General features: G+C 40.2%; 1 protein-coding gene and 1 pseudogene across 8 annotated transcripts in view; one reads left to right on the plus strand and one right to left on the minus strand.

The window, feature by feature from the left end:
• The first annotated feature begins 13,095 nt into the window (after positions 1–13,095).
• Positions 13,096–14,714, plus strand: LOC113932816 (annotated as a pseudogene). The gene has a single exon (XR_003523138.2). The product of XR_003523138.2 is annotated as a T-complex protein 1 subunit delta-like (transcript).
• Positions 14,715–20,393: 5,679 nt separating this feature from the next.
• The window catches only part of FMO2 (flavin containing dimethylaniline monoxygenase 2), a 30,724-nt gene continuing 26,021 nt past the window's right edge, over positions 20,394–25,096 (minus strand). For 6 of the 7 annotated variants that reach the window (XM_027612279.1, XM_027612280.1, XM_027612278.1 and 3 more), the window contains exon 9: positions 24,028–24,429. In XM_027612279.1, the coding sequence (XP_027468080.1) occupies positions 24,078–24,429 (352 nt within the window). In that variant the 3' untranslated portion in view covers positions 24,028–24,077. Of the gene's footprint in view, positions 24,430–25,096 lie in introns of all 7 variants that reach the window. The other variant, XM_027612275.2, reaches the window with a different exon arrangement.

A 25,096-nucleotide genomic window follows, 5' to 3' on the forward strand; every position in this document is an offset into this window, starting at 1 on the left:
CTAAGCAATAAATAGCTCTTGAACGAAATGGTAAGGCCCATTTTTTTCAGGTGTTATATAAAAGTGTTGCAGGGCTGGTTGCTTCCCTGTAGCAATCGGCTCTGACTGGGGAAGAGCTGGTAGATTCCCTGTACGGGAAGTCATGCTCTAGATCCTGATGGACACACTAGAATCACAACCTTATACAATTTTCCCTTCCCGGGGTCCTAGAGAAGTAAAGTGACCCCACATTTAGAGACACAGTTGATGTAATGGAGTAAATGTGGGTGTTGGGACCAGATATATCTGTTTCAAATCCCTGCTTTATCAGTTTGTGCATAGGAAAATACCCCCTTTGGGTTTCACTGTCCTCATTTGTAAAATGGGACATAATGCTATTCATTTTTGTGGGACATAGTAGGCATTCAGTGAAGAATATCCACTTTTATGGGAAAAATGACTCTAGGAATGAAGGGGGAAATTGCACAGATCACTATGATACTTGCAGCTGTGTGCAGAAGCATGCTGGCCCTATAGAGATAGCAGGTCTGATTATAGCAAGATGCTTGTGCCCTCAACAGGAGACCAGGAAACAAAGCAGTTTCCTTCCGTGTAAGGGGAGCATGTAGAGCCATTTGCAGTAGCTGGACTGAAAAAGAGGCTGGAGCAATTTCCTGAGCTTGGCTCCACTGAAACTAGAGGTCAGCAGGGGGAAATCTAACTTCCTTGGTGTCTATCTTGTATAATGTGTCCAGGGCAGGTCCCAGGCAGGAAGAATGGGCTCTTAGTAGAGCAAAAACCAGTGTGTATGTTTCGTTGACTAGGATGTTGTAGTTCAGGAACATACTGCTGAATGAAAGTACCAAGCTGATTCTATAAGAAGAAAGGCACCCATAACATTGTATGCCAATGACACTTCAGTAATAAATTTAAAAAGAAGGAGAAGAAGGAGAAGGAGAAATGCATCCATTCCAACAGTTAGCTTGGTCAGAGGGAAGACCAGCCAGAGACCTGGCTCCCTGTGAACTAACTGTGGAGGCCTTGGGCAAGAAAATCAGCTGTATTGGGCCCACTTTGCAAAAGAAGCTAATGTGTTAATTCTTACTCCAAGGGCCTGACTCAGTTCTGTAAACATTTGCCTATAAACATTTGAGGGATCATGCAAACAGAAGGATTAGATTTAAGGCCAGTGGTGGAACTGAAGACGTTAGATGAAGGTAAATTTTAGCTCAATATAAGCACTTCCTAGTATTTCAGGCTCTGATACTTGTTCAGACAGAGTCCGTATGATAATTTTTTTGGGGGGGGAAATATTGTAAGTAGGAGATTAGGTAGAGGGTGGAATCAAATGCCCTATAGGGTTCTGTCAACTCAGATTCCGTGATTCATTCTCAGATTAGTTCAACCATCAAACACTCAATGAGGGGCTTCTATGATCCTAAGTCCTAGGCAAGGTATTGGAGGTGCAAAAGATGAATAAGGTGTGCTGCTTTCTTTAGAGTCACTATCACTCAGATGGAGAAGTCAGATTGATAAATAAATCATTACAACACTCTGTGTCTTGTGGTAAGACAGAGATGTGTATTCTGTACACATTGCAATAAAAGCATGAAGGACGAGGCTCATATTGTGACTTTGGGCTGAAGGGAAAGCAATACTGAAGAATAATAGTTGCTTTAGGGTTTAAAGAACCCTAGTGAATAAAACACCAGTGGGCAGAAGACGGGAAGAAATGAGCTCCAGAGACAGCAGCAAGAGTAGGGGCTAGAGATGGTCCATAACATCATCTACCACTGCTCAGCTCCGTAACGAACTTGTCATCCTCTTGATACCTACAGGAAGTAGTATATTCCCCACAAGAGGAGACTACCACGGTGTTGATTCATTGGAACACGTCTGTTAATCTCTCTGCTTAAGGGTATATGTTTCCCCTAAATAGGACATTTTCTTTGAGTCATCTCTTATTTTCCCTTTTTCTTATTTTCTAGAGTGGCACACTTGGACTGTGCTCGTAGTTGCATAAATACTAGGCAATGCGTTGATTTCCTGTTGGGTAAATGAATGAATTCATCACCATATACCCTCTGCAATGAAAAAAAACCTAATTGAGCAGATATTTACTGGGAACTAATATCCTGGGTCAGAGTTCCCTTCCTCAAAAGGACCTTCTATCAAATGCACAATAAACAGAAATCCTCTCCCTAGCCGTCATGGTAACTCAGCGTGGACCAGATCCCACCAGCCTCCTCCGAGCGGTGTATCTCCTCACGGCACAGTCGGGAAGCTGGGAGTCAGACCTGGGTGTGAAGTTCAGTGCTGGCCAATTACCAGCATATGAGTTTAGGCCACTAATCTGTTTCAGTGTCTCGGTTTCCTTTTCTCTAAAGTGAAGCTAGAAGTAGAACCTGTTCTAAAAATGAATCAACTAATGTATAAACAGCATTTAGCCCAGCATGTGGGACATAGATATTACTATGTTATTTTTACAGCTTCAGGAGATTTTTCCTTTATCTGACATTTTTGTAGATATTTACCCTGGCAATTTAGGGTTTATTTACAGAGACAAAGTTACAGCATATTTGGAATCAGAGCCGTGAGGGTAAACTAGAAATGTGTATCTGAAGGTTGTCTTCCAGCAAGAAAAGGAAATGAGTAGGGAAATAGAGAAGAGAAAAAGAAAATGAAGAGCACAAAATAGGCTTCAAGGTCACCTTCTCCTTTCCGGTGGTGTTTGTCTGATTCACATCTGCTTGCTATCTCCCCAGGGTGTCAGTAGGGTTGTTCCCATGTTTGCAAAGGCAAACTTGTAAGACCACATGAACACATCAGTGCACGAGGTAGTTAGGTGCTGCCTTCCCGTGCCAGGAACAAGGAGGGCTTCCCACCTCTTGGTCAAGTATGAGTGAATACATGAAACCAAAGTGTGATCAAAAAAATTTAAGTAGGGACGCCTGGGTGGCTCAGTCGGTTAAGTGTCTGCCTTTGGCTCAGGTCATGATCTCAGGGTCCTGCGATTGAGCCCCGCATCGGGCTCCCTGCTCAGCGGGGAGCCTGCTTCTCCCTCTCCTACTCCCCCTGCTTGTGTTCCCTCTCTCGCTGTGTCTCTCTGTCAAATAAATAAATAAAATCTTAAAATAAATAAAAAAATAAAAAAATTTGCCCTCTTTTATTTCAGACAGAGTGATCAATGACAGAGTAGGCAATTTCACTAGGGTGGAAAGGACCCTAAAGCCACTGATTATTGGGGAGCTATTTCACACGCTAATGCAAAAAGATGACATTTAAAATGTTGTTGCTCCTTATGTGAATATTCAGTAAAAACTGGGCCATTCCTTTGCTGGCAGTTTCTAAATTATTTTTATGAAGAAAGCCACCTCAAAACTGACAATCCAAAAGAAATAAGCAATCAAAATTAAGAAAATATAACTGACCTGGCAAGGTAGGTCTAGTCACTGGTGGAAAGTGAATTTATTTTTTATGAAGTGGGTTTATAAAAAATAACAAGTGAAATAACCTAAGCAACATGAAATTCCTAAGTGAGTTGGGAATCCCTGTTAGTTGCATCAAAGTTCCCAATTTTTAAGCAGGGACTTAGAAACTGTTGTTTTCTTTTCCCCCTGGGCATTCTATACTGCTTCCTCTACTTCAAAGAAGTAAAAGGCAAATATGTAATGTACCGAAGTCAGATGGAGTGTCCAGTTAGGTTTCCTAGGATAATGTAGGGGGTCAGCAGATGAGGCTAGGCCTGCCAGTCCCAAAATGGTATGCAGAGGCTCTCTGAGTTATTTTATTATTTTTTTTAAAAGATTTTTAATGTACTTATTTGGCAGAGAGAGAGACACAAACGAGAGAGGGAACATAGCAGGGGGAGTGGGAGAGGGAGAGGGAGAGGGAGAAGCAGGCCTCCTGCTGAGCAGGGAGCCTGATGGGGGGCTTGATCCCAGGACCCTGGGATCATGACCCGAGCTGAAGGCAGATGCCCAACGACTGAGCCACCCAGGCACCCCTCTCTGAGTTATTTTAAAATAGCAAGGAAAGCACATGTTTATTGAGTGAGGAGCAAAAGCAGAGGTAGTTGATAGTTTGAATATCAGTTAGGGCTGTATTCCATCAGATGGAAGCATATCTTTGCAACGCTGGGTTGTTGGCAGTTGCAAGGGTAAGAAGCAAGTACCGCATGAACATTGGTTGAGGTGGAACGGGAAAGGAAGTGACGATGTCCCATCTGATTCTAAGGATTGAGAAACTGTACTGTGCCTAGCAGGCACATACACATCATTATTAAGTAATTGTGGTTATTCAAGAAGGAAATAAAATGATTATTTGTCTTTCAATTCGTGTATTATTTTTCAAAAACTACAAAGACATAAGAACAGAAATAATTTGTTTGGACCTGACTACTCACACACTATAGGGCCTCTTGAATCTAGAAAGTTTGGGAACCTCTGGGTTAGAGTCTTACCTTCCAGCTATATTTTATTTTATTTATTTTTTAAGTAGGCTCCATGCCCAACTTGGGGCTCGAACTCATGACCCCGGGACCAAGAGTCACATGCCCTATTGACCGAGCCAGCCAGGCATGCTGGATATCTTTTTTTTTATTGACCTGGGGACCTTCTCTATTGGTATCAGGAAAATGCAGGTGATCCCATATCTGAGTCTAGCACTATATCCATTAAGTAGTGTTTTTTAACTATCTCCATAACTTACCTATGTTTCCTAGCATGCCGTCTCTACTGGTGCTGTCAGACTTGCATCCAGACCTTTACTTATACATTCCCCATCCCTCTCTCCTTCTTCCCTTTCCTCTCTGTCTGTGTCTCTCTCTCTCTCTCTCACACACACACCCCCCATCTTGGCCCATGGGTACTGGCACTGACCGCACAATGATACAATATCTTTAAGGGCTGTGCATTTCAGGAGTAATCAGAGATAAGTACATTTAGCTGGATGGATGACAATGGGAAGTGCATGAGGGTGCCTACTTAGCCCCTGGGAACAAATGAGCACAAACTGGTAAGAAACCCAGGTCAGAGCAGAGCCATGCTCTGTGATTCCTATGTCCCAGCAGCCAAAGTTCCCTGCCTCCTCAAGCCCGTTCCTAACCACATAAGAAAAATTCTGCTAGGATTTACATTTATCTTGCCAGTAACAAGGCCACAGATGTTCCCTAAGCTGAGGAGAAACTAAGAAATAATACAGGACTGAGACTTAGTTTCTCCGTCTGTAAATCAGACAACATTAAACTAGTTATCTACAAAAGATTTCCAAAACCTTTGAAACGTATAGTGAATTCAGCTGGGAGTGGGGTTAACAAAAGAGATCTGATAATAGAAACTCAAGAAACTTCGTCATAGTGCACAGAGTGGAGCACTTTTAACCACAGGAAGAAGGACAGCACACCAACATAAATTAGATTCTAAAGGGGGATTACCTCTCTCTCCCAACTTTGCCAAAGACAAACCCCCAAACCATGTCTGACACCATGTTAGAAGATATTATATTAATGGAAGCACTTATGAAAAATTACTGATTTCTCTTTGCATTAGGAATCCAAGTTTTCCCTTTTGATTCACTGCCTAAGAATCTACCAGCAGCGTACTTACCAGTGTATGCAGAAGACTTAATATCTGACTTTACGGTCCCTTTGCAAATACTCAAGCTTTTAACAGTCTCTGAGGTGGGGACGTGAGGGGGAGACATTCTGCCGAGGTGATTCCTTCCTGAAGCACAATAACAAAACAGGAAGAGTCTGCGCCCCACCTCCCTGACTCAAAGAAACCAGAAATTGTATCTGGTTACATATATTATCTACTTACTTTATGTACTTGGAATTCTGACAGCCCCCAACACAATTTGGACTCTGGAGCTAGTAGAAATTCAAATGGATGAGGGGGGAGCCAGTGTTGGCCCGGGAGTCCCCAGCACACAGGACAGCTGGGTCTAAGGGATAAAGAATGTCATGTGGAATTTGGGACCTAAGGTTAGTCATTGTTTACATTTTAATTTGACTAACAGTAATCGTGAAATGCTAAGAGAAATATTGCGTGGTGGGTGATGCTGTGGAGAACAAAGGTAAAAGAAATGTAGGAAAATTAAATTTCCTTACAATTTACAGCCCATTGACAAGTGCTAGAGACAGGCAGAGTGACCTTCCTCCAGGAACTCAACTGCCTTATCTTAGTATTTGCTAGAGACAAAAGGCATCTCAGCTTGACATTAGACTCATCTCCAGGATCCTGTAAGTCTTCTTTAATGTATAAAAAAATCCCTTTGGGGCACCTGGGTGGCTCAGTCTGTTAAGTGTCCCAGCTGTTGATCTCAGTTTAGGTCATGAGTTCAAGCCCCACGTTGGACTCTGCATTGGGTGTGAAGCCTACTTAAAAAAATCCCTTTGGAAACTTCCTTTATCTCTGCCCCCCAAGATATATGTTAGCAATCATCCTCCCTCTGCCCACGGGTCCTGTCCCCATGCTTTAATAAAACCACCTTTTTTTGCACTGAAGATGTCTCAAGAATTCTCTCTTGACTGTTCACTCCCAGACCCCAACATTTCACATTGGGTGATATACTCTTTAGACACACACTTCTCCCTGAAAAATAGAAATTAACTTAAGGAGTCACAGCAGCATCTTCATTGTTCATCAATTTCACTCTTCGAAGGGAGCAAATAAAATAAGACAATCATGTCAGCAGCTGCTACACCAAAGATTCACCTTTAAGGTTTTGGTCCATTTCACATTTAGAGAGAATCGTTATTTTTAAACCACATTGTCAAATTAATCTTTAAAAGCATTTTTTTTTTTTTAAGTGCAGATGATTGCCCAGACATTTGGGAAATGTAACAAATACATGGGCAGATCATGACCTTTGGAGTCACAAGTCCTGGGTTCGAGTATTGTCTTTACCAGTTGTTATCAGAGTAATCTTGGGAAAATTATATAACTTTTTGAAGTTTCAGTTTCCTCAATTAAAATAACTATGATAATACCCAACTCAGAAGTTGTGGTGGGGATTAAATGGGAGAAGCCATGCAGAGTCTTGTACGTAGTAAACACCATGATCGTCTGTGAGGATGATGATGATGACATCATTGCCAGGCCAGATAAGGTGTCTTGATTATTGAATCATAATGAAATGACTTCCACAGGCACAGGGAGTAAACTCCAGGCTAGATTGGTCAGACTGAAGCAGGGGGAAGGTTCTGGAAGAATAAATCTCTTTTTCCTGATTTCATTATAGTATAACCCCTAAGCTCCGTATCCAGAGGGACTTGTGTATCATGAGTCTGTTGCTTGCTCATTAGGCGTACCCTTTACCTTATTTCTGGCTAATTAAAGACTTGGCATGGAGACAGCATTGTTCACTGCGTTGAGTTCAGCTGCCTTCCTGCAGGTGCGAAGATGATAATATTTGGATGATTTCAAAGCTTAGTTTTCACCCAGAAAGAAAACCTTCAAAACTATTATTAGTTCAAGCATGTTTCTAAAAACCAAAATATCTTTGATATCGAGTCAGGGACACCTTGAGAGCTGGGGCCACAATTAGTGTCTGGAACCCCAGTACTCAGGCACTTATGTTGATATGCACATGCATCTTTGGTACACACCTAGTAGGTCACCAGGCATGTTGCTCATATCAGTAGAAACAAAGAACTTAAAATGCTGGTTGAGCGCAAACATGATCATTTATCAGATCATCTTGTTTTCCGTAATTAGCAAGAGACTTGTAATTATAAATTGGAAGACTGGCTTTCAGTGGCACCGCTTTCTGCCATTTTTAGTGCTTATTGTAAATCAGCTGTCCTTGAGGCCATGGGATGGGGAAAGCTATCCAGGCCCCTTTTTGAAGTGGACCTATACCCTCAGAAGCCAGATTGGTAGACAATAATGCTCTTTAGAAAATATTTTGGACTTTTTGCCTTCCTGGTGCGTGGTAGGATTGAACTTCTTGTCTGTTAGTGTTTGGCTGGGAACATGAGACTAGTGTTTGGCTGGGAACATGGGACTAGCTCTGGCCAGTGAACTGTGAGCGAAGGTAATATATGTCCTTTCTGGGCTCAGAGCAGTTAATTGCCAGTATGAGACCTTAGAGCATTTTATTTGTCTTCAGTGTGTCAACAGCTACTTTCAGCAGGGCTGTTCCATTAGCCTGGATGCCTGAGTGACTGTGATGAGCAGAGCGGATACATAACATGAAAAAGAAAGAATCTTTGTCTTATTTCAAGGTTTTGAGATTTGGGAATTGGTGGTTAGTGTACCACACCTAGCTTCTATTGATGGATGCACCAGAGGGATCTTTCTGGCTCTTTCATTGTATTTCTAAATCATCTTCTGAAGTCTCCCCTCCCTTCCTTCCCCCACCCTGCTCTGATGCATAGCTAGAGCTAGAGAATCTGAGAGCTGAAGGTGAAAATTTACTTAGTTTTAGTCCCAGTTGAAATTAGAACTACCCAGTGCAATTTTTTTCTTTCTCCCTCTAAAAAAGAAAGTTAAAACAACCACAAATCCCTACCTATCATCCCCCACCCGCTAAAAAAAAGTATCAAGAGGCTGCCTACCTAGACAGGTCTTCTCCACAGGTGACTTTCTTGATGGTGATTGATTGATTGATTAATGTTCTTTTTTTTTTTTTTTGAGGGCAGAAACTCATGTTTATTTCAATTTAGGGGCCAGTCACCTACAAATTTTGACTAAAACCAATTTTTTTTTCTTATTTCAAAAGTATATTTTTAAGGAAGCAGTAGTAGATTTTTTAGTTATGGCTTTGTTTTGTGAAAAATTATAGTGATTTTATCAACAGTATATTGGTAGAATTTTTGTGGAATATTTAAAAACACAAAAAAGTTCAAACTATATAAAATATATTTACTTTTATTAGTAAGATTAAAATAATGTATATTGATGGGAGATGGAATTACAGTTAGACTAAGAGCCTACAAAGTATTTTTTATTTAAAAAACTTATTTAAATTCAATTAACTAACATATAATGTATTATCAGTTTCAGAGGTAGAGGTCAGTGATTCATCAGTCTTATATAAAACCCAGTGCTCATTACATCATGTGCCCTCCTTAATGTCCATCACCCAGTTATCCTACCCCCCACCCCACTCCCCTCTAGCAACCCTTAGTTTGTTTCCCATGATTAAGAGTCTCTTAAGGTTCATCTCCCTCTCTGATTTCATCTTGTTTTATTTTTTCTTCTCTTCCCCTATGATCCTCTGTTTTGTTTCTTAAATTCCACATATGAGTAAAATCATACGATAATTATCCTTCTCTGATTGACTTATTTCGCTTAGTATAATACCCTCTAGTTCCACCTACGTCCTTGCAAATGGCAAGATTTCATTTTTTTGATGGCTGAGTAGTGTTCCATTGTATATATGTACCACATCTTCTTTATCCATTCATCCGTTGATGGACATCTGGGCTCTTTCCATAGTTTGGCTATTGTGGACATTGCTGCTATAAACATTGGGATGCAGGTGCCCCTTTAGATCACTACCTTTGTATCTTTGGGGTAAATCCCCAGTTGTGTAATTGCTGGGTCATAGGGTAGCTCTATTTTCAACTTTTTGAGGAACCTCCATAGTGTTTTCCAGAGTGACTGCACCAGCTTGCACTCCCACCAACAGTGTAAGAGGGTTCCCCTTTCTCTGAATCCTCGCCAACATCTGTCATTTCCCAAATTGTTAATTTTAGCCATTCTGACTGTGTGAGGTGGTATCTCATTGTGGTTTTGATTTGTATCTCCCTGATGCTGAGTGATGTTGACCATTTTTTCATGTGTCTGTTGGCCACTTGTATGTCTTCTTTGGAGAAATGTCTGTTCATGTCTTCTGCCCATTTTTTGATTGGATTATTTGGTCTTTGGGTGTTAAGTTTGATATGTTTATTACAGATTTTGGATACTAGCCCTTTATCTGACATGTCATTTGCAAATATCTTCTCCCATTCTGTCAGTTGTCTTTTGGTTTTGTCAACTGTTTCCTTTGCTGGGCAAAAGCTTTTTATATTGATGAAGTCCCAATAGTTCATTTTTGTCTTTGTTTCCCTTGCCTTTGGAGATGTGTCTAGCAAGAAGTTGCTGCAGCTGAGGTCACAGAGGTTGCTGCCTGTGTTCTTTTCTAGGATTTTGATGGATTCCTGTCTCACATTGAGGTCTTTCATCCATTTTGAGTCTATTTTTGAGTATGGTGTAAAGAAATGGTCCAGTTTCATTCTTTTGCATATGGCTGTCCAATTTTCCCAACACCATCTGTTGAAGAGACTGTCTTTTTTCCATTAGATGTTCTTTCTTGCTTTGTCAAAGATTAGTTGACCATAGAGTTGAGGGTCCATTTCTGTGTTCTCTATTCTGTTCCATTGATCCACATGTCTGTTTTTGTGCCAGTACCATACTGTCCTGATGAGTACAGATTTGTAATAGAGCTTGAAGTCCCAGGTTGTGATGCCATCAGCTTTGGTTTTCCTTTTCAACATTCCTTTGGCTATTTGGGATCTTTTTGGGTTCCATACAAATATTAGGATTATTTGTTTCAGTTCTGTGAAAAAAGTTGATGGTATTTTGATAGGGATTGCATTGAATGTATAGATTGCTCTAGGTAGCATAGATATTTTAACAATATTTATTCTTGGGACGTCTGGGTGGCTCAGTCAGTTAAGTGGCTGCCTTCAGCTCAGGTCATGATCCCGGGGTCCAGGGATTGAGTCCCACATCGGGCTCCTTGCTCAGCGGGGAGCCTGCTTCTCCCTTTGCCTCTGCCTCTCCCCCTGCTTGTGCTCTGTCTCTCTCTGACAAATAAATAAAATCTTAAAAAAAAAAAACCCACAATATTTATTCTTCCAATCCATGAGCATGGAATGTTTTTCCATTTCTTTGTGCTTCTTCAATTTCTTTCATGAATGTTCTATAGTTTTATGAATACAGATCCTTTGCCTCTTCGATTAGGTTTATTCCTGGTATCTTATGGTTTTTGGTGCAATTGTAAATGGGATCGACTCCTTAATTTCTCTTTTTTCTGTCTCGTTGGTATATAGAAATGCAATTGATTTCTGTGCACTGATTTAATATCCTGCCACTTTGCTGAATTCCTGTATGAGTTCTAGCAATTTTGGGGTGGAGTCTTTTGGGTTATCATGTCTTTTGTGAAGAGTGAGAGTTTGACTTCTTCTTTGCCAATTTGGATGTATTTTATTTCTTTTTGTTGTCTGATTGCTAAGGCTAGGACTTCTAGTACTATGTTGAATAGCAGTGGTGATAGTGGACATCCCGGCCGTGTTCTTGACCTTAGGAGAAAAGCTCTCAGTTTTTCCCTGTTGAGGATGATATTCGCTGTGCACTTTTTGTAGATGGCTTTTATGATATTGAAGTATGTTCCCTCTATCCCTAACACTGTGAAGAGTTTTAATCAAGAAAGGATGCTTTCTTTTGTCAAACTTTTTCTGCACCTATTGAGAGGATCATATGGTTCTTGTCCTTTCTTTTATTAATGTATTGTATCACGGTGATTGATTGTGGATGTTGAACCACCCTTGCAGCCCAGAAATAAATCCCACTTGGTCGTGGTGAATAATCCTTTTAATGTACTGTTGGATCCTATTGGCTAGTATCTTGGTGAGAATTTTGGCATCTATGTTCATCAGAGATATTGGTCTGTAATTCTTTTTGGTGGGGTCTTTGGTTTTCGGATCAAAGTAATGCTGGCTTCATAGAATGAGTTTGAAAGTTTTCTTCCCATTTCTGTTTTTTTGAAACAGCTTCAGAAGAATAGGTATTAATTCTTCTTTAAATGTTTGGTAGAATTCTGCTGGGAAGCCATCCGGCCCTGGACTTTTGTTTGTTGGGAGATGTTTGATTACTGCTTCAATTTCTTTGCTGGTCATGGGTCTGTTCAAGTTTTCTATTTCTTCCTGTTTTAGTTTTGGTAGGTTTTTTTTTTTTTTTGTCATCCTTTTTTTCCAGATTGCCTAATTTGTTGGCATGTAGTTGCTCATAATATGTTCTTATAATTGTTTGTATTTCTTTGGTGTTGGTTGTGATCCCTCCTCTTTCATTCATGATTTTATTTATTTGGGTCCTTTCTCTTTTCTGGTCAGGGGTTTATCAATCTTATTAATTCTTTCAGAGAATCAGCTCCTAGTTTCGTTGATCTGTTTTGTAGATCAACGAAAACTAAACTTCGTTTAGTTTCTATGTCATTGATTTCTGCTCTAATCTTTATTATTTTTCTTTAGGCTTTATTTGCTGTTCTTTCTCCAGCTCCTTTAGGTGTAGGGTTAGGTTGTGTATTTGAGACCTTTCTTGTTTCTTGAGAAAGGCTTGTAGTGCCATATCCTTCTATCTTAGGAGAGAGAGATTGGGACTTGCCTTTGCTGCAACCTAAAGATTTTGAACAGTTGTGTTTTCATTTTCATTTGTTTCCAAAATTTAAAAAAAATTCTTCTTTAATTTCCTGGTTGACCTGTTCATTCTTTAGTAGGATGCTTTTTAGCCTTCATGTATTTGAGTTCCTTCCAAATTTCCTCTTGTGATTGAGTTCAAGTTTCAAACATTATGGTCTGAAAATATGCGGGAAATTATCCCAATCTTTTGGTACCAGTTGAGACCTGATTTGTGACTCAGTATGTGATCTATTCTGGAGAATGTTCCATGTGCACTTGAGGAGAATTTGTTTTCTGTTGCTTTAGGATGGAATGCTCTGAATATATCTGTGAAGTCCATCTGGTCCAGTGTGTCATTCAAAGCCCTTGTTTCCTTGTTGATCTTCTGCTTAGATGATCTGTCCATTACAGGGAGGGGGGTGTTAATGTCCCCTACTATTATTGTATTGTCATCATTGTGTTTCCTTAATTTTGTTATTAATTGTTTTATATAATTGGCTGCTCCCACGTTAGGGACATAAATATTTACAATTGTTAGATTTTCTTTTTGGATAGACCCTTTAAGTGTGATATAGTGTCCTTCCTCATCTTTTATTACAGTCTTTGGTTTAAAATCTAATTTTCTCTGCAAGCTTCGTGAAGGCCATGGGAATGTTCCGTTGCTCTGTGGCCGGCTGGAATCTGGGTCCATCTGTCCTTCCCAGGCGCATGCAGACCCAGCCAAGTTTGCCATGCTTGAGAACGTGGCACCTTGGAGAAGGGGTGCCCACTGGGACTGCCGGGGGTGGCAGCAAAAGCGCCTATCAGGACAGTGACAAGCCGGCCCAGATCTGCTTCAGCAGCATCTCCATGGCCAAAGTTGTTGCTGATGCTATTAGAACAAGCCTTGGACCAAAAGGAATGGATAAAATGATTCAAGATGGAAAAGGCGATGTGACCATTACAAATGACGGGGTCACCATTCTGAAACAAACGCAGGTGTTACATCCAGCAGCCAGAATGCTGGTGGAGCTGTCTAAGGCACAAGATTTAGAAGCAGGAGATGGCACCACATCAGTGGTCATCATTGCTGGCTCTCTCTTAGATTCCTGTACCAAGCTTCTTCAGAAAGGGATTCATCCAGCTATCATTTCTGAGTCATTCCAGAAGGCTTTGGAAAAGGGTATAGAAATCTTGACTGACATGTCTTGACCTGTGGAACTGAGTGACAGAGAAACTTTATTAAATAGTGCCACCACTTCACTGAACTCCAAGGTTGTTTCTCAGTACTCAAGTCTGCTTTCTCCAGTGAGTGTAAATGCAGTGATGAAAGTGATTGACCCAGCCACCGCTACTGGTGTAGATCTTAGAGACATTAAAATCGTTAGGAAACTTGGTGGGACAATTGATGACTGTGAGCTGGTCGAAGGGCTGGTACTTACTCAAAAGGTAGCAAATTCTGGCATAACCAGAGTTGAAAAGGCTAAGATTGGTCTTATCCAGTTTTGCTTATCTGCCCCCAAAACAGATATGGATAATCAAATAGTAGTTTCTGACTATGTCCAGATGGACCAAGTGCTGCAGGAGGAGAGGCCTATATTCTGAATTTAGTGAAGCAAATTAAAAAAACAGGATGTAATGTCCTTCTCATACAGAAGTCTATTCTGAGAGATGCTCTTAGTGACCTTGCATTACATTTCCTAAACAAAATGAAGATTATGGTGGTTAAGGATATTGAAAGAGAAGACATCGAATTCATTTGTAAGACAATTGGAACCAAGCCAGTTGCTCATATTGACCATTTCACTGCTGACATGCTGGGATCAGCTGAGTTAGCTGAGGAGATCAATTTAAATGGTTCTGGCAAACTGCTCAAGATTACAGGCTGTACAAGCCCTGGAAAAACGGTTATGATTGTTGTTCATGGATCTAACAAATAGGTGATTGAAGAAGCTGAGCACTCCATTCATGATGCCCTATGTGTTATTCGCTGTTTAGTGAAGAAGAGAGCTCTTATTGCAGGAGGTGGTGCTCCAGAGATAGACTGGCTCTATGGTTAACTGAATATTCATGAACACTGAGTGGCATGGAATCCTACTGTGTTCGTGCATTTGCAGATGCTATGGAAGTCATTCCATCTACACTAGCTGAAAATGCAGGCCTGAATCCCATTTCTGCAGTAACAGAACTAAGAAACCAGCATGCCCAAGGAGAAAAAACTACTGGCATTTATGTCCAAAAGGGCGGCATTTCCAACATTTCGGAGGAACTGGTTGTCCAGGCTTTGTTGGTTTCAGTCAGTGCACTGACTCTAGCAACTGAAACTGTCCGGAGCATTCTGAAAATTGATGATGTGGTAAGCACTCAGTAATCGGATAAACACTGGCCAACTGAAGCCACTAATAGTGTGTCTGTAGTGAAGATCACCTTGTGTTCCTTGCCATTTGGAAGATTGTTTCCTTTGTGAATTCCTGGGCCTGGTCTTCAGTTGGCACTTGCTTGAAATTGTATTGACAAAACTTAATTAAAATATTAAATGTTTGGTTTCACACACACACAAAATAAAATCTAACTTTCTGATATAAGGATTGCTACCCCAGCTTTCTTTTGAGGTCCATTATCATGATAAATCTGGAGGTGTCTTTGGGTCCAAAATGAGTCTCTTGCAGGCAGCATATGAATGGGTCTTCCTTCTTTATCCAATCTGGTACCCTGGCTTTTGATTGGGGCATTTAGCCCATTACATTCAGAGTAACTATTGAAAGATATAAATTTAGTGCCATTGTATTACCTGTAAAGCCACTGTTTCTGTATATTGTCTCTGTTCCTTTCTGGTCTGTGTTACTTTTGGGGTCTCTCTTTGCTTAGAGGATCCTTTTTAATATTTATTTTAGGGCTGGTTTGGTCATCACAAATTCTTTTAGTTTCTCTTTGTCCTGGAGGCTTTTTATCTCTCTTTCTATTCTGAATGACATCCTTTCTGGATAAAGTATTCTTGGCTGCATATTTTTCTCATTTAGCACGCTGAATATATCGTGCCAATCCTTTTTGGCCTGCTAGGTCTCTGTGGATAGGTCTGCTGCCAGTCTAATGTTTCTACCCTTGTAGATTATGGATCTCTTGTCCTGAGCTGCTTTCGGGATTTTCTCTTTGTCCCTGAGATTTCCAAGTTTCAGTATTCTATGTCGAGGTGTTGACCTTTTTTATTGATTTTGAGGGGGCTTTCTGTGGCTCCTGGACTTGAATGCCTGCTCCTTCCCACTATTAGGGAAATTCTCCACTATAATTTGCTCCAATATACCTTCTGCCCCCCACCCCCCATCTCTTCTTCTGGGATCTCAATTATTCTAATCTTGCTTTGCTTTATGGTATCACTTGTCTCTGGAATTCTATCCTTGTGATCCAGTAGTTGTTTACCTCTCTTTTTCTCAGCTTCTTTATTTTCTATCATTTTGTCTTCTATATCACCAATTGTCTCTTCTGCCTCATTTATCCTAGGAGTTAGAGTCTCCAGTTTTGATTGCATCTCATTAATAGCCTTTTTGATTTTGACTTGTTTTCAGTTTTAGTTCTTTTATTTCTCCAGAAAGGGATTCTCTAGTGTCTTCTATGCTTTTTTCAAGCCCAGCTACTATCTTTATAGTTGTTATTCTGAACTCTAGTTCTGACATCTTACTTAGTCTATACTGATTAGGTCCCTGGCAGTCAGTACTGCCTCTTGTTCTTTTTCTGGGGGTGAGTTTTTCTGTCTTGTCATTCTTGCAGAAAGTGGTTGCTTTTCTATTTTTAGAGTTGCAGCTATTCTTTTCTTAGATCTCTGGTTGAGTTCACAGGTGTTCAGGATGATTTGATTGCTATCTAGCTGAATTCCTGGGACCAGACGGAATTAAAATCTCCTACTCCTCTGCCATCTTGGACTCAAAACCTCTGATTGATGTTCTTAAGAGTGGGTAATTCCCTAAGTCCTTTTCACATTGAGGGTTTTTGTTTGTTTGTTTGTTTTGTTTTTGTGAGAACACACTGCCGAAGAGTAGTACTGAAAGGGGAGGTGGAGAAGGTACCATGCCTACTTAAGGCCAAGTATCTTCCTTGGAATCGGTCCTTTCTCTACCAACAGTGGTGAATCAAGGACTCACATCTCTGCCATGTGAGGACTGGAACAAATGGCAGCTACTTTCTTTTATAGAGTTCTTTCAATGTCTTTGTAGCTTGATGAGAATTTTGGGGGGAAAGACTGCAGCAGTGAATTGGAAACTGTCATATCACTCCAGGATCTATATGGTCACTGCCCAAGGAGTTTGTAGTCAATGGGGAATGCTTCCATGGCTACATATTTAGAAGAGTATAGTGGGGCAAAGCAGGAAGGACAGTGGCAAGGAATCAGAGTTCCTTCATATTATTTAGTGTAGGGTAATCATCTTTGTTCACCTAACATGCAAGGCCGTGGTGATGATCAGGTGAGATAAGAATGTGAAAGTGCTTTGTAAGTGCTGCAGAAGTCGGTGATCTAAACCTTATATGGTTTTGCCCTATCCCAGCATAAGTACAGAGCTTAGGTCCTTCTGTATTCCATAAAAAGTGCATCTTCACCAGTGAGTACTGCCTCTTGTTCTCTTTTTTGGGGTGAGTTCTTCTGTCTTGCGTTTAGTAACTGTACTGAACATTTAGGGAGTCACAGGGAGAAGTTGCATTGCTCCTTCACCTCATTCTACTATCTCACTGGCTCTATTCTTCCCTTTTGTTCTTATTTTCTTTTTCTTTCTTTCTTTCTTTCTTTCTTTCTTTCTTTCTTTCTTTCTTTCTTTCTTTCTTTCTTTCTTTTTCTTTCTTTCTTTCTTTCTTTCTTTCTTTCTTTCTTTCTTTCTTTCTTTCTTTTCTTCTTTCTTTCTTTCTTTCTTTCTTTCTTTCTTTCTTTCTTTCTTTCTTTCTTTCTTTCTTTCTTTCTTTCTTTCTTTCTTTCTTTCTTCTTTCTTTCTTTCTTTTATTTGAGAGAGAGAAGGAGCACAAGCAGGGGGAGGAGCAGAGGCAGAAAGAGAAGCAGGACTTGATACCAGGACCCTGAGATCATGACCTGAGCCAAAGGCAGATGCTTAACCAACTGAGTCACCCAGGTGTCCCTCTTTCTTTCTTTCTTTCTTTCTTTCTTTCTTTCTTTCTTTCTTTCTTTCTTTCTTTCTTTCTTTCTTTCTTTCTTTCTTTCTTTCTTTCTTTCTTCTCTCTCTCTTTCTTTCTCTCAATTGCATCTCACAATCTTTTTTATTTTTAAGATCTATTTATTTATTTATTTTTGAGAGAGTGAGAGAAAGAGAGAGAGAGTGACAGGAGGGGCAGAGGGAGAGGGGGAGAGAGAATCTCAAGTATACGCCCTGCTGAGCGTGGATCCTGGCATGAGGCTTGATCTCACGACCCTGAGATCATGACCTGAGCCAAAATCAAGAGTCCGATGCTTAACCAACTGAGCTACCCAGGCATCCCTTGTTCTTATTTTCTTTCCTTCATTTCTCTTTTAAGTAACTTTAACACTTCTCTTTTCTCCTGAAGAACCCATTCTTTTTTAAAAAATTTTTTTATTGTTATGTTAATCACCATACATTTCCTCATTAGTTTTTGATGTAGTGTTCCATGATTCATTGTTTGTGCATAACACCCAGTGCTCCATGCAGAATGTGCCCTCTTTAATACCCATCACCAGGCTAACCCATCCCCCCACCCTCCTCCCCTCTAGAACCTTCAGTTTGTTTTTCAGAGTCCATCGTCTCTCATGGTTTGTCTCCCCCTCCGACTTACTCCCCTGAAGAACCCATTCTGCCCTAACCTTAAGTCTCTCTTTTTTTCCCCAGGCACTTGTGAAGATATTTTTTTAACAAATTTTTAAACAAATGCAGTTCCCATTCTTACTTAGATACTTTAATACCTAAATTAATATAATATTTATTAATGTAGACATTAATATACTTTTATATCATTTTATTAGATGTATTACAAGCATTTGTGAATCTTATTTGACAACTTGTAGTTTTTAATATTTCTGGGAATTGGTTCTATTTTTGGTGTGTAGAGAGGGAACAAAATTGATTAAAATTAAAATTTTATCTTGAATATAAGACAGATACTGAAAAACAAATAATAAATGACTTCCCCCCCCCGCCCCGATTCATTATCTGGTACACTGTCAGATAGCATAAACTGCAGAGGCAGTGGTGACAGGAAAACCCAGCTGGACCCACTTACAGACCACATAACTTGGGAAGATCATTTAACTACTGTGAGTCTCCATCTCCTGATGCATAAAATGAGTTTGAAGATTAAAGAAATAAAACTGATTTCATTATAGCACCTACGACATAATAAATGATGAGTAAGTGATGGCTGTTTATTATTTTATCCAGGTTACTTAGGTTGTTAGAAGTAGTTCAACACCAAGAGAAATTGACATCAATTACTTTCTACTGCCCAGCAGCACAAAGTACAGCAATGTCTAAGAATAAAACTGTTTTTAATAGTTGCAATTAAAATCCCTCTCCCAGAATATGTGACATGTATAGATGGACAGTTAGGTGTAAAAATACAAGTTTTAGATACCCATCCACAAGGGTGAAGCAACCAATCTTTACCGTGGTATGTTCGAGCTGTTAGTGGAAGAAACATCAGGGACATGACTTGCTATGTGGCTCTAAACAATGCCCAGTTTTCTTATCTGAGAGCATTCTGTTTATCCCCTCCATCCTCAAAATGACCTAGGGACTTGGAGTGACCCTTTGGTTCCAAAGTATAAATCCTATTATTGCATAACCCTGAAGAGTGATAAAGTGTCTTAAGTTCTCTATTTTCCAGAAGTTGGATTTGGTGGCTCCTAGGCATAAAATTGTCATTATTGCCATTAGTGCCAGAAAAGGGCAAGAGTGTAAACATTATTGCAGAATGAAAACAAAATTTTGGTAATAGAGAGGTGGAGGAGAGGTCTTTTGGCTGGACGGACTGAAGAAAGCTTGAGGAGAATACCCTCTCACCTAGTGTTGCAGGAATCTCAACTACTGGGGGCTGGGAGGCCATAATGGATAGCATGAAGCAAGCCTAAATGCAGCACTTTTTAGAATGGTGAGGCAGTGGTTAGGTGGTGGGCAGGTATGGGGGCAAAATGGTGGGAGGTAGGGCTGGAAAGGTAGGTTACAGCTAGTGTAGAGAATCTTGAATGACAAAGGAGGTGATGAGTTGCTGCTGAAGGTTTCTGAGAAAAGGAGCCAGAAAGGAAGACCTTATAGCACCTCTTTGTTGGTGCCCTCACAAACACCTTCAGGTCTTGGCTTCTAGGGAACTGGAAGCTTTGGATTAAGGGGAAGGCACACTGATGTCTTAGAGTTAGCTGTGGAAACAACAAATGACTAAGTAGGCAAATTATTGTTATTTTTTAAAATTTATTTTTATTTTTTATTGTTATGTTAATCACCATACATCATTAGTTTTTGATGTAGTGTTCCATGATTCATTGTTTGTGCATAACACCCAGTGCTCCACGCAGAACGTGCCCTCTTTAATACCCATCACCAGGCTAACCCATCCCCCCAACCCTCTCCCCTCTAGAAACCTCAGTTTGTTTTTCGGAGTCCATTGTCTCTCATGGTTCGTCTCCCCCTCTGACTTACTCCCCTTCCTTCTTCCCCTCCTGCTATCTTCTTCTTCTTTTTTTTTCTTAACATATATTGCATTATTTGTTTCAGAAGTACCGATCTGTGATTCAACAGTCTTGCACAATTCACAGCGCTCACCATAGCACATACCCTCCCCAATGTCTGTCACCCCATCCCTCCCACCCCCGACCACTCCAGCAACACTTAGTTTGTTTCCTGAGGTTAAGAATTCCTCATATCAACGAGGTCATATGATACATGTCTTTCTCTGATTGACTTATTTCACTCAGCATAACACCCTCCAGTTCCATCCATGTCGTTGCAAATGGCAAGATCTCATTCCTTTTTATGGCAGCATAATATTCCATTGTGTATATATATATATATATATATATATATATATATATATATATATACCACATCTTCTTTATCCATTCATCTGTTGATGGACATCTTGGCTCTTTCCACAGTTTGGCTATTGTGGACATTGCTGCTATAAACATTGGGGTGCACATACCCCTTAAGTAGGCAAATTAATTTAAAGCTTGTGATTCAATTAGTTAAAAAATACAAAAAATGACATTATGAGCCTGAGAATGCGCTTCATGGATCTCTAAGCACAGGTTGTGTAATTGACCAAGGGCTTTAGCTGTTGTGTGTGAGATACATTGTTGTGCTTGTGCCCAGGCCCCCTTCCCAGGAGTTGGGATGAGCCAGGAGCCAGACACCTGGGAGAGTCAGGATTCTTTGATGGCTTGAGGACTCCCCAGTGGCTCTGCTGCATCTTCCTTGCTTGGACTGCACAGCAGTCAGGGATGTTTCTACCCAAACCTTCTTTTGTCTTTCCTTCATTCAGAGGCAGACTCTCTGATGACTCTTCCAGCCACTTCCTGCACTTTCCCTATTTTCCCCCTCATACAGGCATTTTCCTTAATAAAGCCTTGCATGTTCAATCTCATTTTGGCTTCTGACCTGGATTACAAGAATCTAATCCCAGGAGACTTTTTTTTTCTTTTTTTAAAAATTTTATGTATTTATTTGACAGAGAGAGAGACAGCGAGAGAAGGAACACAAGCAGGGGGAGTGGGAGAGGGAGAAGCAGGCTTCCCGCAGAGCAAGGAGCCCGATGTGGGGCTCGATCCCAGGACTCTGGGATCATGACCTGAGCTGAAGGCAGATGGTTAATGACTGAGCCATCCAGGCGCACCCCCCACTTTTTTAAGCTTCATTGATCCATAATCTGGTCATAAGGCAGACCAGACAAGAAAGTGAGTTATGTTCTGTGTAAACACATTCCGCCTCCAGAAAATGGCCAATAGCTCTGCATTGGGGGTTGTACTGGTGTAGCAGCATCTTCCAGGATGAAGGACTAGTTATAAGGAAGGATCTTCCTTTGCCATCCTTACTGTAATATGAACATTGGATTCTTTGTGGGTTAAGCTTTTGAAATCTTTATTATTAGAAATTTTGTTACATGTCACAGTCCAAGAGTTTTATTTTTAAAATATCTTAATTTTTCTGCAATGAGCAAATGGGACATATTTGCCTTTTGGTAAGAAAAACTGAGTAGCTATCACAGAGAGAAGGGTAGTTAAAATGAAAGTTTAGTAAAGGGAACATCACAGGGAGAGATTTGGGAGGAGGGTGATAACAAGTTAACATTCTTTACAGGAGAACATTGTAAATTGCAACTAGAAGCACCAAGGCTGAACCGAAGGGGGAATTTGGCCTTGAGGAGTGGAAAAAGTCATGGATTGATCCATGACATATGATCCAAAACATAACAAATGTGCCTGTTGGCTTTGCTTTCACCATGAGGCCCAAGGAGTCTGTCTGATCATCGCCATCGCTTTCTGAGTCTAGCCTCTCATATTTTCATCCAGGATTTTTGAGTGATTCCCTGATAAGCAAAAGCAAAAGCAGCTTTTTTGGCGATACCTCAAACCAATGGTTTTTAAATTTAATGTGAACAGGAATCTTTTAGGGAGCTTGTCAAGACTGGAGATTCCAGGGGAGACTCTCATTCAGCAGGTCTGAATTATTACTGCATTTGTATTTAAGAATCTGCACTTCTATAAGCTCCCTGAGATATTCTGATGCAGGTAGTCTGTGGGTCGTAATTTGGAACAAACTATCCTAGTTGGTTTGTCTGGGATAGTTTCCTGTTTCCTGGTGTATAGAGGCAGAAGAATAAACTTGGATGAGTCTTTCTTAGTCATTCAGACTCTGGAAGTGAACTGTTTATGTTTTTAAAAAGATAACACAATATTTGGAAAGCTTTCAAGAGATTAAGCTCTTTCTAAAAATTTCAAGGTTATACATATAATAATAATTTTGTCCTAATGGAGCTATTTTTCCCCACTGATTCGGTACCAACCCGACACTTGTTTCCCAATCTAGTCCACTGTAGGAGTAGGATAATGACCATAGTTACTTCCCTGGGTAGTGGTAATGATGAATGGAGCAAGTCCATTTCAATGGACTTTAAAGAAATGAAGCTTCCACTGACAGAGATTGCCATTACATTGCTCTGGGCTCTTTAGAGACAAATCCAGGCCAAAGTAAAGAACAATGTCCGCACAGACTTTGGAAGAGTAAGAGGAGAAATTTGCCTAAATTTTTAATTCCTGACCTTTTCCCTCTTCAAAAGTCCTTGGGCTGGGTTTAGGGCATAGCTTATCTCCCAAAGCACAGTTCATGGAAAGAATGGCTGTAGTGGGTTGATAAACCAGATGTTTATTCTGTTGCTCAATGTCTATTGACATTGAATTGCTTGTATCTTTTTTAAATTTCAGTTCCAAGAAAATGTGTCTAACAAACTGGTATGCTTCCTTTTATCAAATGACAGAGATTATATATTGTTTCACTTTTTGCCTTGTTTACCTATAATGTTGGAGCTAAATACAAGGCTCAATCATTATAATGCTTTTCATCTACTTGGGACATATACTTCGTCCTCAATGCTTGTTTTTTCAAAATGTCAATGATCATCTTAAATGTTCTTCTATAGGTGTGTTTCATTGTAAATTCCTTCAAATGCTTTTTAGATCTGGTTGGACTATAAACCAAAATATTATGAATAAAATTAATTGATCATATTTGCAAGAAGTGTGCTGTTATCTGTGTTAAGTTCCTCCAAAAGCAACATATATATAATTATAAATAAAATAAACTGTTAATAATTAATTACTTTATCTGCAATAGCTGTTTTGTAAATAAGTATATTCTGGGGAAAGGTTATGATCCACAGTTCCAGAATCAAGCAAAACTGGGTTCCAATCCTGGCTGCCTGGCAAGACCAGCTGTATGGTCTTGGACATGTTACCCAACTGCTCTCTCAGTTTCATCATCTATAAAATGGGTAGAATAGCCTCATCCATCTCACAGAATTATTGTGAGATTTAAATGAAGTTAATACATACAATGTGCACTGAGCATAATGTCTGGTCTATGGAAAGTACTGAATGTGTATATAGCTGTTACTGCAGGTTTATTTTTATTTTTACAGCAGTGTTTCTGTCAAAACATAACAAATGTGCCTATTGGCTTTGCTTTCACCATGAGGCCCAAGGAGTCTGTCTTATCATCGCCATTGCTTTCTGAGTCTAGCCTCTCATATTTTCATCCAGGATTTTTGAGTGATTCCCTGATAAGCAAATGGAGCATGACCTAACACCTGAGAACTTTGTTACCAGATACAGCCCGGGTAGGGAAGATTATCAAGAACATCATGCAAGAGTTTAAATATTTACCCACCATTGAAATTTTCTAATGTTTTAAACCATGGGGCTTGCTTTTCATTCTATGTATTTCTATTTTTTCCACACAACCCTCTTATATGGGGCCTGGCAGCACTATTTAGCCAGTGCTATTTAATTGTCCTTTTGGAGAGTCTGATGAACTTGAGGGAAGGGTGGAGTGGCAAAGAAATTTCATGACACCATTTTAGTGTTTTAACATGGACCTAATTCTGCTAATTCTCTACAACCACCTCTTTCTGTTCCTCTCAACTCTGAAATATAGAATCTAGATTTCATGTTTTTCTTTGCCTTTTTTTTTAAAGAGGAACTGACTGACACTAAAATCAAAAGCTTTATGCTGACCAATTAGAACCACTGAAGCCGAAAAAAAAGGGCCACAACAATAGCAAGAAGCCCCACGATTTTCAACAGAAAGGAAACTGGGAAATCAGATGAAGCTTTTAGTGCCCGTGTCTTTAAAGGCTTCAGTATCCGTTGTTTCTGGGTGAGGATGGCCCTCTTGGCTCCCTTCCACTGCCCGGGCCCAGTGAGGCGGTACTGGTAGGAGTTGCAGGGTCCGAAATAGAGCTTCACAGCCAGTTTGGGGTCTTTCAGCAAGAGAGACAGGATGTCTGGCTTCGCACCTATCTCTAAGGCGAGCTCGTCCAAGTAGTCGATGTAATTGGTCTGCAGTGTCTGGCTCTGGCTCTTTCCAAACCTTAATGAAGAAAGTAAAAAAGGGCAGATTTGCAAAATAGGGATGAGTGAGTGAGTAAATGAGGTTTGAATGAATCTCTGGTGGAAGGTATGAGCTTATTCCATCAGAAGGCCCAGATCTTAGATTGAGATAGGCTGTAAAATAAATAGCCATGAATTCATGGAAGTTTTAGGAATGTGACAAGGTTTATAACCATGATTATTATTTGATATTTAGTAAGTGGCTTCAATTCTCTAGGCAAATACAAATTAGTCAGGATTGCTGCAAAGATCCATGAGCTAACACAAATGAAAGCCTAGCTCAGTGTCTTGCATAGAGGAGATGCTTCCTATTTGCTTGTTAAATTATTAAAGTAGTTGGCACTCTGGCTGGCATATAATAGGTATTCAATAAATGTTAGATTAATTAGAATTTGACCATGAGACAACCCCTACATGTGATGTCAGGCCCCCAAGTCTACTCTCCAAGATGCTTGATCACTTTTGAACCCCATTTTACCATATCACAAGGCATACATCTACTTTCACTTCATACCAGCTCCTTCTAATTTCCTTTGATAGGACATCCCCCAACTAACTTTTCAGAGACACCCGGCCACTGTCACTACTGCTGCTCCCAACCCATTTCCTCTCTCGCCACAGAGTGGGCAGCCTGAGAAGATATGGAA

The sequence above is a fragment of the Zalophus californianus genome, chromosome 10 (assembly GCF_009762305.2).
Source record: "Zalophus californianus isolate mZalCal1 chromosome 10, mZalCal1.pri.v2, whole genome shotgun sequence".
In the NCBI taxonomy this organism is placed as follows: Eukaryota; Metazoa; Chordata; class Mammalia; order Carnivora; family Otariidae; genus Zalophus; species Zalophus californianus.